At 38.8% G+C, this 16505-nt stretch overlaps 3 protein-coding genes across 4 annotated transcripts in view; 2 read left to right on the forward strand and 1 right to left on the reverse strand.

Moving 5' to 3' along the window:
• Positions 1-10933, reverse strand: part of LOC128261641 (toll-like receptor 3) — a 52171-nt gene extending 41238 nt beyond the window's left edge. Inside the window, exon 1 of one of the 2 annotated variants that reach the window (XM_052995426.1) lies at positions 10682-10927. The gene's annotated coding sequence lies outside the window, so the exon portion shown is untranslated. Of the gene's footprint in view, positions 1-10681 lie in introns of both variants that reach the window. The other variant, XM_052995427.1, reaches the window with a different exon arrangement.
• On the forward strand, positions 7117-8952 carry LOC128261643 (chitinase-like protein Idgf1). Its single transcript, XM_052995428.1, has 2 exons — positions 7117-7835; positions 8228-8952. The coding sequence occupies exons 1-2, from the start codon at positions 7175-7177 to the stop codon at positions 8884-8886; spliced, it is 1320 nt and encodes a 439-aa protein (XP_052851388.1). The 5' UTR covers positions 7117-7174; the 3' UTR covers positions 8887-8952.
• Positions 9554-15973, forward strand: LOC128263471 (chitinase-like protein Idgf2). The gene is made up of 6 exons (XM_052998530.1): positions 9554-9738; positions 11774-12331; positions 12392-13044; positions 13998-14061; positions 14129-14680; positions 15154-15973. The coding sequence occupies exons 1-6, from the start codon at positions 9630-9632 to the stop codon at positions 15807-15809; spliced, it is 2592 nt and encodes an 863-aa protein (XP_052854490.1). The 5' UTR covers positions 9554-9629; the 3' UTR covers positions 15810-15973.
• Positions 15974-16505: the final 532 nt, after the last annotated feature.

Here is a 16505-nt window from a genome sequence, read left to right on the forward strand (position 1 = left end):
CACCGGAGGATGATGACGCGGTCCTTGAACAGGGACGTTGGCGGGTGGGGGGTTTCTTATAGGATTGTGGAAAGAAGGGTTCCTGGGCCGCAGGGGGAACAAACCGAGGTGCAGACATTGCGCATAATTTCGCGTACGTTTTGTGAATTTGTAATTTTGAAATTATTATTGCCCAGGCGGCGGAAACGAAGGACGAGGTGAGACAAGGAGCTTCATATGAGCCATGTTCTCGTCTTCTTGGCCTTCTCCTCTACTCTAACCTCTTCGTATTGCGGTTCTGGTTGGAACAAATTGAGTCTGATTGGAAGTTTCTGCCAAGTTTTGTTATGGCTTTCAGCTCTTTTCGATTTGATTCGCTGCAGAAAAAAGACATTAGCGAGGCAGGGAAAACAGGAATCTCGAAGGCGTTTCCAGGTTTATGGAATTGGAAATTTCAGCGCATATATTTCTGAGAGGTGAGAGCCCATCAACCCAAACAAGTACACACAAACACATTTTTTTCGATCCCTTTCACCGCATTTTCCTCGGGAAAACTCATTCTACGCACAAAAAATGAGCGATCCATTAGGCGAGCTTTTGACCAATTTTTAAATGACGCGCTTGCGGTTATTTACACATGAGTGCACTAAAAAAATTAGTAGATTAAATCTACAATTTATTTTTAATAAAAAAACAACTTATTTTTAAATGTCATATACAAGGAAATTGCCATTAATTGGTTTTAAAATTTTGAATCAAAACTAGTATTAAAGCAAAAACTAGTTAACATTCAAATATATAAAATAACCATTAATTTAAAAGATATTGCGTGTATATAGTTATATAATTATTCTTTTTAACAAAGCAGTTAAAACTTCCAAAAATTCATTTTTTTTCAATGTACATATCTGCGGACATCATAAATATATGGAAAAAATTACATCCGCAGCTCATTCCCAGCGCAACTCAACTGAACTGAACTCTCAACTGTTTACTCATGTAAATAATTAAGCAAAATAATGGCGCAACAACACCAACAAACAACGACGAAGGACCTTCGTTATGCGGCAGTGATTTTTCACACACACACACATGGGTGACCAGCTGCGTGCCAGTGTGTGTGTGTGTGTCAACAAAAAGACAAAGTGACGTTCAGGTTCATTGTTGTGGGTCCTTTTTTGGTCCTTAGCACGCGCTGCCCTCAACTCTTTTGCCATACACACATATATATAAATATATATATATATATACCCTGATCCATCCTTGCGTGTCTGGCGTGTGAAAAAAATGGTCAGCTTTATTTTTCATATTGTTAAGCAGACACTCACACACAAAAGCGACCTCACGCAGCCTCATGCATTTTTTAACAAATTTATTGGGCGTAAAAAATGATATTTAATTGTGTGTTTGGAATTGTTTTCCGCGCTTAAGGTTACAAAGGAAACGAGCCAGCAAGGGAAGGGGCATTGGATTAAAAAGAAAATCTGGAAATAAAGCATATATTAGGCTTTTAGCAGATTGTATTCAATGAACATATTTAAATGACTGCCAGACAATCCTACAAATTTAAAGAAATAAGAGAAATAAAAATTTTATATACAACCCATTTACAAATAGTTAGAACGCAAAGGCAACTAATTGGTGCTGAAGGCTGGGTTGGAAATATATTTCTTAAGCTCTTAAGCCCCAAGAAGTCTCAGCCGAGGAATCTTCTTTATCGTATTTCAGAAGAAGTGCGAAATCCACCACCACCTTAGGCAGAACGAAAGTACGGAAACCACCCAAAAACCAAAAGCAAAACCACTTTTGTCTACTTCCCCTCAGCGACCGCAGAAAAGTGCGGCCAAGTCGTCTTGACTCCTATTTACCTTGGCGCAAATAACATTTGCCAGGCTAAAAAGTAAAATTGTAAATGAATTATTGGATCCATTAGCAAAATCCATTTACACAAATTTAATGCAAAAGCAGCTCTTCTCCCCTCCGCTGTAAGAAAAACTTTACACACTTCGTTGAACTTTTTGGCAGTCGAAAGGCTGAAGGAGATTTGGGCTTTGGCCCAAAAAAGGGTTGAGGTGGAAATAAAAACTTAGCAATTAAAAAACAAGCAAAGCTAAGGAAAACATTTTTAGAATTACGCATAATGCGCAAGGGGTTGCGATTGCAGAAGAGTTTTTCCTCAGGTTAGTCCAGCATTTCCATTTCCACATCGAAATCGACCGATTTGCATAGGAAAATAGACGAATGTGGATGGTCTGTGAATTTGGCCTGCAGCTTAGAAGCCCCAGACTTAAGGGATGGGTCTAGTCACAATATTATTTTAATTTTGGCCTTAAGTAAAAGTTGGCATTATTTTTTGGGCTTCTCAGAAACGAGTTCCGAAGTTGCAAAAGGATTTTATTTACCCTTTCATTGCCTATCAATTTGCAGAAAACTCTATTTTATATCATTAGCCGTTGGTTTATGTTATTAATGTATTGTTTGTGATCAAAGGCAATAAAAAAATTGGCAAATGGATTTTATGTAACAATAACAAAAGCCGCAAATTTATTTACTTGTTTTTTTGCTTACCCACTTGATTTTCAATTTATTTACAAACCACTTAATTTGTTTTTATTTAATCAGATTCTGCTTTAATTACATTCTATATGCCACGTTAAGTCCGAAATTAAAAATGCATACGCTTCGATTTCAGATTTTTTCCCAATTCCCCATCAATATTTATTGGAGTATCCGCGTGGCAGTGGGTTTTTAATGCAATTACGGACAATGCAAACAATTGGCTTTTATGGACTTATAAACCATTTTTATGGCCAACTGTCTATCTCTGCTTTCTCCCTCTTTGCGGAGATTTATATTTCTGATTTTTGTTTTTATTTTTATTAACTTTTTCGCAGCTCTACTTGAGTGTGGTTGATAGTGTGAATTAAGCGGCATTAATTATTATTTATGACATTGTTTTTGTCATTCAATTTTGATGATATTTTTCAATGAGGTAATGCCACAACGACTTTCTTTTGTCTTTGGCGGAATTTTATATTCTATAAAAATTAATTAATGACGGTTTTCTTTCTTTTCAAAGAAACCAAACAAAAATCAACTTTTTTGGCCAACGGCCTTTGAAATTATTCTCAAATTTAATTAATAAAACTGTGAAAAAATTAAGAAAAATATAATAAATTCAATATTAATTAAACTTAATAATTTTTTCTTTTAAATTTACAATAACATTACTTATATATTTTTTCTAAATCTTAAAATATACAACAATTAAATGATTTTGTTATAACATATGACTCCCTACACTGACATAGACACAATATCCTATTGTTTTCCCCAACTACAAAAAAATCGCATTTTGATTGACCACATAACGTCGATATTGATTTACGGCAACAGTTACCAGAAAGTGTGGGGCAGAATTGGCCAGAATTGAGGCTTAATACTGAGCCAGGGCCAACTGTCGCCAGTCGCCACTAAGGTTTCCCTTCAGCTTCTGCTGACACTTGAGCAGAAGGGCCCTGGTAAATTACATGAGCCGGGCCAAGTGGCCAAGCCAAAAGCTGGCCCAATAAGCAGTCGGTTAGCTGCAACTGGTAACTCGAGCCCACAAAGGGGAAAAATCAGGCGATGAACGAGGAATGAAGTTGGCCAAATCGACGCCAGAACAAATTGAGCAGAAAACCAGAAGGCGCCATCGAGGAGAGGAACTTGGGGAACCGACGTGCGATGGTAACAATCCTTTTGGGCCATGGTATTTTGACACTTGCCACTCAACGACAACAGTTATTTGGGCTTATAATGAATATGAGCAACACACCGAAGGTCAATCTACTGCCAAAGAGAAGTCCTTCAAGGTCCTGTCCTTTTTTTTTTTGTATTGGTGACATGTGGCGCCAAGTAGTCATCCGCAAAAACCAAAGCAATTTCCGGAAGGAAACCCTAGCTGAAAGATAGATAAATTCCAAACTTACTTTGATGCCGGACTCTAATGAAGACAGCAACAAAATGTCTTTACCTAATGAATGACAGTTCAGGGAATCGTCAAGGGGATTCATGGACCGACTGACTCCTTGGAATGAACCTCACACCACTCCATGGACATGGATAGCCCAAGAAGCGCTCTTTGACTCATTAAAAAATTAGAATTCTAGGCGGGCTATATTATTCTTTGCGTGTACTCCACACAAAAGCAGAAAAAAAGTATATTTAAACTAAGAGATAACGTTTGGCTTTCAATAATAATTTTAAAGCTATATAAATATATATATATATATATATATAATAACTATAATCTGAAAGTGACACTTTGTGTTTTAGAAATTTAATAACTAACTTACCAAGCAAATAAATTTGTATTTATATTTTTATAAGAAAAATTATATTTACAAAATTTGATTTATTTTTTGTAATATTTAATTTATTTTACAGTAGGTGTTTATGTCATCCGAAAGTGTGTATCACATTCGCCTATATTAACAACCTTATTCCTTTGCTATCTTTGTCGCTTTATCCATTTCTTTTTGCGCTAAAATCAACAACAATTTTTAATTTCATTTTTCAAACGTCGCTTTGATACCTGCACGCCGCATTAACACCCCCAGATCCCCCAGACCAAAACACTTCCCCCAAAAAAAAAAAAAACAGAAAATCCAAGGCTCGACCCAGAATTCCCGAATGATGGACTGACTGACTGAATGACTGACTACTGCCCAGCCCTTGGATGATAATTTGATATGCCTCGGCCCGTTTATGCGGTGGGTTCATCAGGGCGAGGATGGTATGGGAGCGCTTTAATTTTATTTGCACAAAAATGAGCGTCAATATTCCCGAAAAAATACATTTGGACAAGGCGACGTTGCCTCGTGTTGTTTTCCTTTCCGTTTTTTTTTTTTTTGCTCTGTGGCCAAAGCAAATAAAATTCATTATGAATTTCTAATTATATTGCCCGCCAAAGGCAACCCTCAAAAAAAAGCCAAAAGTTGCCTCAAAAAAGTTTACATTTTTTCCAAGCCCCCTTTTAGAAAATGTCAAGCCGCACATTTGACAATGATGAATTTGCATTTGCTGTTGGCCAGCAACCCTCAGAAAAGCGGCATAAAAAATGCTTTAGATAAACTGATTAGGCACATCAATTGGGCAGAACACTCTTCTATTCTCCCTGCGCAGGAAAACCTTCGCCTAATGGCAATTGTTTTGTGAAAATTGAATTTTCCTCAGTACTTCCGGGCATTGCATTGTCTGGCTGGTTACAAAAACTTTGGAAAAGCGGCGGCCGTCTAATTATAATATGAAATATGAAATAAGGCAAATGTTTTGCGGTTTTCTGCACCTGCTGCCAGAGATAATGAGGCTGAAAGGTGAGCCTAGGGGTGGCAAAGGTATTTGTTTAAATTATTATTGGACTTAATTTAGCCAAAGAACGCGCAATAATGGAAACCAATTTTAAGTTTTCCCTTGAGTGGGAGGTAAATAAAAATATGAGAAAGGCTCAAGGCTTTCAAAAAAAGTGAACATTTAAAGGATTGCTGGAATTATACAAGTACTTTAGATTATTTACAATTGTTTTGAAAAGGGTTTAAGGTGACTTAGATGGTATTTCTTCGTTGTATTTTATTTTTGTGGTTTCGCAAAGAATATTTTAAAAAGCAATAAAATATTTGAATAGCGGGATAGCTTATAACACAAAGAAATTTTATTTATTTTTTGTATAGCATCTTTCTTAAATTTTTGCGTAAACTATTTAAGTTTTATGGTACACTAAAATGAAAGTCAAACAACAAAGCTCATAAATGTAATACAATCTACCCATATAGCACATTAATTCACACATTAAGCTATTTGGCATTGATTTCTATTTGCCGAGCAATGATTGACTGATTGATGATATCGAAACTAGCCCAAAACGAATCAAAAAGACCAAAGCAAATAGTTGGTAGATGGCAATGTGGATTTGTGGCTAATACTCAGTGGACATGGGCTAAGGTCAAAAGTGGTTGGGTTGGGGTTGGTTTGGTTTGGTTTTATCTGGGGCACAATATGATATGATATGGAGGAGATATAGAAGGGGAGGGTGTCAGCAAACAATGAGATGGTGATGAGTCGGGCCTCCGATATAAATCAAACAACAATACGAGACACAGATACAGATATGGCTGCGGATAAAACATACACGCATTTGAGGACATTCGAGTATAATACCGCCTCCCAGCACGAACACGCCTTTCCAGGCCCGCCCCCCGATTTTCCGGGTATTCATTGTCAACGCTAAGCAGCGTGTGAGGATTATTTCGCATTCTTCTGCAAGGACCTGCCACGTCCTTTTGTCTAATTGGTTGTGTCACATACGAGTACGAGAGTACATCAGACCCAGAACCATCGGATCAGATCCATCCTCATCGCATTGTTGTGACTGCTGTTATTAGCTGGTCCATTTCGACTTCTGCTCGAGGAACATTTTTCTCTGCTTTGTTTGGGGTATTTAATGCTTCAATTGATTCCTGATTTAAGTGCCTCCCCGCGGACCCAAAAACAGCTGCTGAAGATTCGGCAGCCCAGCAGGTTGTCCTCCATTCGAAAGTCGGGTCTTATAGATCACTTCAGGGTCAGCTAATTGAAAGTCTTTCACCTTCATCAACAGCCTAATGACGACGATGATGCAGCGCAAAAGTAATGTGAGCTCCAGGTAACGAAGATATTAAATTCCTTATTGTGAACCCATTTATGCCAAATTTGGCACAATTTATTAGCGATTTAAAAGCTTAACTTATTAATCAAGTTAACGGAATCTCAAACTGCGTTGGAGGACCTAAAAACAAATTTGTGAAAGCATTAGTGCAGTAAAATATATTTTAACTCTTTATTTTACTCATTTACTCACTTCTCGAATTATTTGAGCTAAACCAAAGTCCAAAGCACTCAATAAGAACGTGTAAATATGACAACAATAAAGATCCCCTTGGAGTTGAGTCACGGTAATTCGAGAAACTGTATTAACTGACAAACAAATCGTATGCAAACGCAATAAAATAGAAAAACATTGACAGGAACTACGTAATGCCTGAAAACCTGATAATGGCATCATCGGCGAAACAGTGCGATAAGCAAAACAGAGCAGCTGAGCTTTGGAGCTTTTGTGAGATGAGATTTCAGTAGCTAATTATCATTCATAAAGTCAGGACGTACTCTCCACTCAACAATGAGATTTCATTTATATTACTTGCTGGGTCTGCTCAGTGTTACAAGTTTGACCCAAGCAGCCAGCAATCTGATTTGTTACTATGATTCGGCCTCATATTTGCGCCAAGGACTGGCAAAAATGCATACGAGTGATTTGGAATTGGCTCTGCAATTCTGCACCCACTTGGTCTACGGATATGCTGGTCTAAAGGCCGGAACCCACGAGCTGTTCAGCCTAAATGTGGACTTAGACATGTTCCACTACAAGGAAATTACGGTGCTGCACCAGAAGTTTCCTCAACTGAAAATACTTCTTAGTGTGGGTGGCGATCACGATGTGGACACGGCTCATCCCAACAAATATATAGAACTTCTGGAGGCGAATCGCACTGATCAGCAGAATTTTATAGACAGCAGCATGATTTTGCTGAGGAGAAACGGATTTGATGGCCTCGATCTGGCCTTCCAGTTGCCGCGCAATAAGCCCAGGAAAGTTCACGGCTCTATTGGAACTTATTGGAAGTCATTCAAGAAACTTTTCACTGGCGACTTCATTGTGGATCCCCTGGCGGAACAGCACAAATCACAATTCACCGATCTCGTGGGCAATTTAAGGGACGCATTCCGTTCTGCGAATCTCATGCTAACTCTGACTGTGCTGCCCAACGTGAATTCTACTTGTAAGTAGAAAACAGAAAAACAGAAAAAACAGAAAATTGCTTAGCTACACTGATAAAAAAAAGAAGTAACAGAAATAAATTTCTGGATATTTAATTCCAAATTTTTATATTTAATATTTAAATTAAATATTAAATCATAATATTATGTACAATGCATGTTAAATTGCATGATTTAATATTTAAAATATTTGAAATAACGTGGAAAATATGAGATTTAAAGTAGTTCATATTTGATTTGAAAATCAAAGCGATATTTATTTAATTTAAGTACAACATATTTGGATTAACTCCCTTTTTTACCAGTGTTCGAATGCTCAAAAGTGAATATTTGCTGATTATACAAATCTCTATAATTTCTTGAATCAACCATAAATAACTTGAACTTTCTTTAGGGTACTTTGATGTTCCCAAACTGCATCCCCAGTTCGACTATATCAACCTGGCTGCCTTCGACTTCCATACTCCTGTGCGAAATCCCGAGGAGGCCGACTTTAGCGCTCCGATTTTCTTTCAAGACGAACAGAATCGCTTGCCCCATTTGAATGTGGATTTCCAGGTCAACTACTGGCTACAGAATCATTGTCCCGCTCAGAAGTTGAACTTGGGAATTGCCAGCTATGGAAGGGCTTGGAAATTGACCAAGGGCTCTGGGTTAAGTGGTCTGCCAATTGTTCAAGAGACTTGTGGACCTGCACCCGGAGGTGTACAAATCGAAAGTGCCGAGGGATTGCTCAGTTGGCCAGAGATATGCTCCAAGTTGTCGCAGAATTCATCAGCCCAATACAGAGGAGAGTGGGCACCGCTGCGCAAGGTCACAGATCTCACCCAGAAATACGGAAATTATGCCCTCCGTCCGGCGAATGAAAACGGAGACTATGGCGTCTGGCTGAGCTTCGATGATCCGGACTTCGCCGGAATAAAGGCGGGATATGCCAAGTTTAGAGGCCTCGGAGGCATTGCCGTATTTGATCTGAGCCTAGATGATTTCCGAGGACTTTGCACGAGCGTCAAATTCCCCATCGTGCGATCCATAAAATACTTTATGGGATAGAGTATTTTTCTGTTTTTGCTAGCAGCCTAATATAATATTTTAAAATAAATAACAAAAAAACATTTTGAATAAAAACAATAAATGGAATTTATCGAAATTTGTTTAAAGTTTTTTATATTTGGCTTGGAAATTAAAATTGTTAATCAAAAGATAACAATAGCAAATCGAGAAAGTCGCATTATCGAATTATTAAATGGTCTATAGACTTTTCTAACTTCGCCTTAGACTTACAGATTAAACAACACATCCGGTTTAAAATATATTATTGTTTTCATGGATGTTAGTTCGGGAAAAATGATTTAATTTTCAGATTATGTATTCCAAAATAGTGCGTGCGTGGGTATTTCCACCGCAATTTGTTCTCTTGTTACTTGCGAAATAAATCTGAAATACTGTTTTTCAATTCTAATCAGCGAGCGCGTTTCAATGTTTTGAGATTAATTGCTGGATTTTTGTTTTTAGAGGTCTCGAAGTCTTGACCCTGCGTCTGCCTTGTCGCAATCGTCGTCATCGACTTTTGTGTACACAATTAAGTCATTGCGAGAATAAGTAAGCCAGCAATGAGCTTGGTTTCAGCTCGACTCTGGTCTCTGGTCCCCAAATTCCCCCCCTTACCAACCTAAAGCTCCGGTCAAGCTTTTTGTCGTCGGTTTCAGTTTCGGTTTCCATTTCGATTTCAGACTCAGTTCGATTTCATTTGATCTGCACTGCGGTTGTGTTTATAGAGATATATCCCCGGCACCATGAAGGCCTGGATCTGGTTTACGTTTGTCGCGTGTCTCTTTGCGGCGAGCACAGAAGCCGCCTCCAATTTAGTCTGCTACTACGACTCTTCAAGTTACACGAGAGAAGGTAAGAAAGGGGATCGGAATCATTCAGAAATTAAATTAGAGATGGTGGTAAATAAGACTCCGTAACTGTAGAAAAGCTAGATTGTATTCAATTTATTCTCGAGTGCGTAAAAAGACCTTTCAAAAATCAAGTCAAAACCATTAATTACCACATTTGACTTTTTTAGTATGAATAAAAGTTTTCCAAAAGAATTTACAGAGGCTTCGTGGTTGCTTATCAATACAAAAAACCTGTATTATACTAGAATACTTAAATTGCATATTCCAGTTTAACACGTTTAAGGTACAGAAGTCCAAAAAAACTATTAAGAAGAATAAACAAATAAACAAAAAAATTACAATCAAAGCAAAATAACAGTAATTGAAACTATAAATACAAAGCAGAACTTTTACAAATTTTATTATATTGAACAAAATTTTTTTTTAATTTCTTTATCTATGCAAGCCTAACGCTTTAAAAATACCACTTATTACTTACTTACTTACATATTACTTATTATTACTTATTATTTAAATCAAAACATAACTTGGAAAAAAGATATTATGTATTCAAGGAAATATGTTTTTGTACTCACACATTATTACAAAACTTAAAACCTAATAAAATACCACCTCAAACTAGCACAACTTTTCATTAGCATGTGCCAAATTTAGAAACGAACAAAAACAAAAGCATGCTAATCAAGTTACATAACAATTTGTGATTCAAAACAAATCTCGGGTTTTAATTCAATTCAGTTTTTACCGCTTATCGCTTGGCGAGAGAGACCGAGAGATAAAGAGAGCATAAGCTAGTTCTATAGAGGTCAGTGGCTTATCGGACAATTTTTTTTCAAAATAATACACAGAGAGTGGCTCTCCCGCAGAGATTTCTCTCCACAAAGCAGTAAATGGCAGCTTCTAAAGAGCGGGCTAACTAGCTAATTAGAGCGGAGTAAACTTACCAAACAGCAATAATGAGGAGTAATTATGGAATGATAGCCCAAAATATGGCAATTAGTAGATTACTTTGATCTCTGATCCGAGCTTAGTAGTCGAGTAAAGTCGATAAAGAGCCGAGATCCCACGCATTCGAAATGAAAACCAGAGCGTACAACACACAGCGAGTCCAGCACGACAACTGCCCCGCCAGCGGACGCTGACATGGCACCACCAGCAATCCAAACAAGTGGCAAGCAGAGCACCAAGTGACTCAACAGCGCTGCACAGTGTCCTCCGGTATAGGGGAAACTAACAAGTAAAGATTTTAAAATTCGTCTTGGTTTTTAAAAGATTACTGAAACACATTTATTCCTTGCGAAAATGAAAAAAAAGATGCAAGAGAAAATAAAAATAAGTTATTTATAAAAAAATAAAACAAAATTATAATTTATGTTTAAAAATATATGTTTCCGTTATAAAAAGTTTTTAAAATGTTTTGACTTTAATAGGATATATTTATCATTTCCAAATAATTTATATCAAACTAAAGGTAATAAAGGGATTTTTTCAAGGATTCGTTTTTCAAGAACTACAAATTGTCCTCCCAAAAATGATTTCATAAAATCAATGATATAATAGAATCGAAGTCGGAAAAATCAGTAACATCATTTATATTATATAATCTTTTTTTAATTAAAAATAACAAAATATGACAGTTTTCAAAACAATTTATTTTAATATATAATTATTTCTACCCACTATCTGGCACATATTGATCCACTGTTACCCGCACCCGAGTTGAACAACACAAAACCGCTCGCTGGGATCACACTGTTGGCGTTCAATTAAGCCACCGAAGTCGGCGAGACAATGGATCAGTCTCCAGGACGGTGGTGGTGGTGGTGGGCAGGGGGAGACCCAGACCGCCGATCTCTGCTCCCCAGTAGTTCCGGCGAGAGCGAGAGTGTTGGGTGTCCAGATCTCAGTCCACAGATAGTGGGGCTTACCGTACGCTCTCTGAACCTCGGATTATTTGTCATTCGAATGCAGTTTGTCGTACATTTCGTGCATATTAAATAATGCCGTCTTCCGAATTTAAATTGCGAATATTCCAGGCCTGGGCAAGCTGCTCAATCCCGATCTGGAGATTGGTGCACAGTTTTGCACCCACTTGATATACGGCTATGCGGGACTTCGGGGTGAAAACCTCCAGGCGTACAGTCTGAACGAGAATCTGGACATCTACAAGCATCAGTTCTCCGAAGTGACCAGCTTAAAGGTCAAGTATCCCCATCTGAAGGTTCTGCTGAGTGTGGGCGGTGATCGCGACATCGATGTGGACCATCCCAACAAATATATCGATCTGCTGGAGGGCGAGAAAGTGCGTCAAGTTGGATTTATCCGATCGGCCTTTGACTTGGTGAAGACCTACAATTTCGATGGCTTGGATCTGGCCTATCAGTTCCCCAGAAATAAACCCAGAAAGGTTCACGGTGAATTGGGATCGGCTTGGAAGAGCATCAAGAAAATTTTCACTGGAGATTTTGTTGTGGACCCGCAATCGGCTCTTCATAAGGAGCAGTTCACCGCTTTTATACGTGATGTCAAGGACTCCCTAAGGCCTGATGGATTACTGCTCAGTCTCACTGTTCTGCCCAATGTGAACTCTACTTGTAAGTATTTTAGAAGTATTAAAATTCTTAATTATTTATTGATAACCCTCTTTAATGCAGGGTACTTTGACATTCCCGCCCTGAATGGCTTGGTGGACTTTGTAAATCTGGCTACCTTTGATTTCCTGACTCCCGCTCGTAATCCCGATGAGGCGGATTACAGTGCTAACATCTACCATCCCGAAGGATCGAAGGATCGCTTGGTCCATCTCAACGCTGATTTCCAAGTGGATTACTGGGTGAAGCAGGGATTCCCATCAAACAAGCTCAATCTGGGAGTGGCTACTTATGGAAATGCCTGGAAAATGACCAAGGATTCGGGACTTGATGGAGTACCGGTGGTGCCCGAGACCAATGGACCGGCTCCCGAGGGTGTGCAATCCCAGAAGCCTGGGCTTCTGAGTTTTGCCGAGATCTGCGGAAAGTTGAGCAATCCCCAAAATCAATTCCTTAAGGGCAACGATTCGCCACTGCGCAGGATTAATGATCCCACCAAGAGATACGGTGGCATCGCTTATCGCCCTGTAGATGGTCCAATTACCGAAGGTTATTGGGTGAGCTACGATGATCCCGATTCAGCATCCAATAAGGCGGCCTACGCCCGTGCCAAGAACCTTGGGGGCGTGGCCCTGTTCGATTTGAGCTACGATGATTTCCGGGGACAGTGCAATGGTGAAAAGTATCCCATCTTGCGGGCCATCAAATATCGCCTTTAAATATCAACAAAACTAATGTTTATGTGGAAAGCTCTTTTAAATAAATGATAATTTTTAATGCTAACTTTGGATGAGTATTTATCTTTAATTGAATCCAATTCGTATTGATAGTATTTTTATTTTAATAAGTAAGTATAATTTCCTAAATCTCTACATAATTTTTTGGGCTTTTATGGTTGTAAGCGGTTTTACCCAAGAGCTTTTTAGTGTTATTAATTGTCTGTTTCTCACAACATTTGTTTATTTTGCACTTGTTCGCTAAGTGCCTACTTATTAAGGACCTTGAAACCACATCATCAATAATTCGCCCATAAACCTAGTAAACTTTTCCGTAATCCCTTAACCATTTTTAAGTTAAATATTTTCTTGTTTTTTGAGCGTGAGTAACGAGCGCAAACGACCTTGCTAATTCGTCAACACCTTATAAAGTGCAGATTTATCACTGGGTGCTCCCATAAATAGCAGGAGATTTAGTATATTTAAACTATGAGTCGGCGGTGGGCATTATCTCGAGTAAGACGTATTATCTGTTCCTTTTTTTTTGTGTAAATTACCGAGCCGAGAGGTGATCTCATTGAACCCGATGTCAACCGTCACTTGAGACAAACAAATTCGTTGAATTTCGTTGATAATAAGCCCCGTCGAGTTACGTTTTGCTATTGTTCGCCCGGGGTTTTCGTTTCGTTTTCGTTTACGGGGAATCGGGCGGAGGCGATTCAACTGAAAAGCTCCCCACTGCCCATATTTATTCCAATTCACAGTGCTTAGTGTCATTTCGAATTCAGTTTGAATTCGCATCTCGCCGGCGACAGACCGTAACAAATAATACCTCCCAAGGTAGTCTAAAGTTTTTATTTTGACATCGTAGAGCTCTCTGGGGTTTATCTCTCTGAAAGATGAGTAGCTCTCTTTGGCTCAGTTTGGTACTGAGTCTGGCGATTTTCGCTCAGTTTCAAGTGAATGCCGCTCCTAATCTGGTTTGTTTCTATGACTCGCAGGGCTTCCAGCGCCAGGGTAAGTTTTACAATCTTGGGATTGATTAATTTACAAACCCTAATACTTATTGTAAACCCCAATCAAGGCCTGGCTCAGTTTTCGATGACAGATATGGAGCTGTCGCTGCAATGGTGCACTCATTTGATCTATGGCTATGCGGGTGTAAATGCCGACAACTTCGAAATGCAGAGTATAAACAAGCGATTGGACCTGGAGCAACGTCATCTGGCTCAGGTCACCAGTTTGAAGGATCGCTATCCCCACATCAAGTTCTTTTTGAGTGTGGGTGGTGATGCAGATCTGAATGATGGAAATCAGTATATAAAACTCTTGGAATCGGGACAACAGGGTCACAAGCGCTTTATCGAATCCGCTCGCGATATAGTGAGGCGTTATAATTTCGATGGACTGGACTTGGCCCTCCAGCTGCCACGGAATAAGCCACGCAAAGTTCACGGTGATGTTGGTTCTGCCTGGAAGAGTTTCAAGAAGTTCTTCACTGGCGATTTTATTGTGGACACTGAATCGGAGACTCACAAAGGACAGCTGACTTCTTTAATCAAGGACTTGAATGCCGCCTTGAAACAAAACGATCTTTTGCTGAGTCTCACCGTTCTGCCAAATGTTAACTCAAGCTGTAAGTATACAAATAATGAGACAATTACTTTAATTATACCAACTAACTGGTGTAATTTGATGAGTCATAAAAGCGTTTTATTTGTGTCACCGAGTTTCGATCAAAACCCACTGATAAAACAAAGTCTGTTTAATTGATGTACAACTGTTTGAACAGTTTTTTTTTTCAGTTACACTATTAATTATCTTGATAATTTAGAAAGCTGTAGGGAATTTGATATTAGAGAACGTTAAAATCCACTTTGCGTATTTTTCCACATTAGTCTAACAAAACTGCTTAGCAATCATCTACTAGACTTAACGAATTCATTTTAAATTCTAAATTAATATAATAAAAGAAATTCCTGACAAATATTAAAACAAAGCTAAATCAGGCAATAAAAACCAACTTTAAAACGAACTACATATAAATAATTAATCAATTGTTTGAGTGAAAGAAACTGTATGTTAATCGAAACCCTTTCTTTCCCCTAGGGTACTACGATGCCCCCTCGATTGCGCCCAGCTTGGACCTGATCAATCTGGGAACCTTTGACTTCCTGACCCCGCAACGTAATCCCGAGGAAGCGGACTTTTCGGCACCACTGTACGAGGCCATCGGACAGAATCGCTTGGGCCACTACAACGTTAACTTCCAATTGGAACACTGGCTGCTCCAGAGAGTGCCTGCTAATAAGCTGCACATTGGCATTGCCACCTATGGCAAGTCCTGGAAGATGACCAAGGATTCGGGAGACTCTGGAATGCCAGTGGTAACAGCTACCCAAGGAGCCGCCCCGGCCGGACCTCAGAGCAAAAAGGAGGGCCTTCTTAACTGGGCTGAGATTTGTCAGCTGATGCCGAATCCCAGTAACCTAAATGCCAGAGGACCCAGTGCTCCGGTTAAAAGGGTTCTGGATCCCACCAAGCGCTATGGCAGCTACGCCTTCCGTGCCGCCGATGAGAATGGTGACCACGGATTGTGGATCAGTTACGACGATCCGGACTCGGCATCCAGCAAAGCCCAGTATGCCAGGGTCAGGAATCTGGGAGGAGTGGCCCTCTTCGATCTAACTCAAGACGATTTCCGTGGCCAGTGCACCAACGATCGTTTCCCCATGCTGCGTGCCATCAAGTTCCGACTTCTCTAAACCGTATCCCCCGGACCGTAAAGACATCAGCAGCACGCAAATGTCACAAGGCAAAATTGAGGAAGTGGAGCTGGGAGGGAACAAATGTCACCCGATCGGTGGCTTAAGGCCTCCTTCTGTGTCTGTCCCTTTTTGCAAATTAATTACAAAGTTGTAAACTAAAATGCGCCGCAAATTAATTCGATGGGCTTGGTCCTCAAGGGAGGAGGGAAATGCAGAGGGGAACAACATATACTGAGAGGAAAAGTAAGTAACACAGTTTAAAGAATATTTAAGAAGAAAACATTTATAGCACGGATTCTCAATTTTCTTTAATGATATTTGATTAAATTTAAACTAAAAAATGTCGGAGATAATTATATACTTCTAAAGTAATTAACATTTTATCATATTTAATAAAAAATATCTTTAAAATAGATTTTAAATATTCCTAAATTTGCAATATTATTAACAAAACAAAATTGGAGAAAATTACTTTATAATTATCTCACAATGTTTAAGAATCTGTTTAAACCTTAAAAAGTATTTAAAAGTGGCGTGTTATTAATATAACAAAATTAAGGATATCCCTAGATTTGTAAAACTTAATTTCTTGGAAATCATTAGTTTAAATAGTATTGTACAGTCTTGCTATCTAAAAAGAAGAGCTTTTATTAAAAAATTTTAAAATCCATAGACACATCTTTAGTTTGCCTT

Source organism: Drosophila gunungcola, unplaced genomic scaffold (assembly GCF_025200985.1).
Source record: "Drosophila gunungcola strain Sukarami unplaced genomic scaffold, Dgunungcola_SK_2 000001F, whole genome shotgun sequence".
Lineage (NCBI taxonomy): Eukaryota > Metazoa > Arthropoda > Insecta > Diptera > Drosophilidae > Drosophila > Drosophila gunungcola.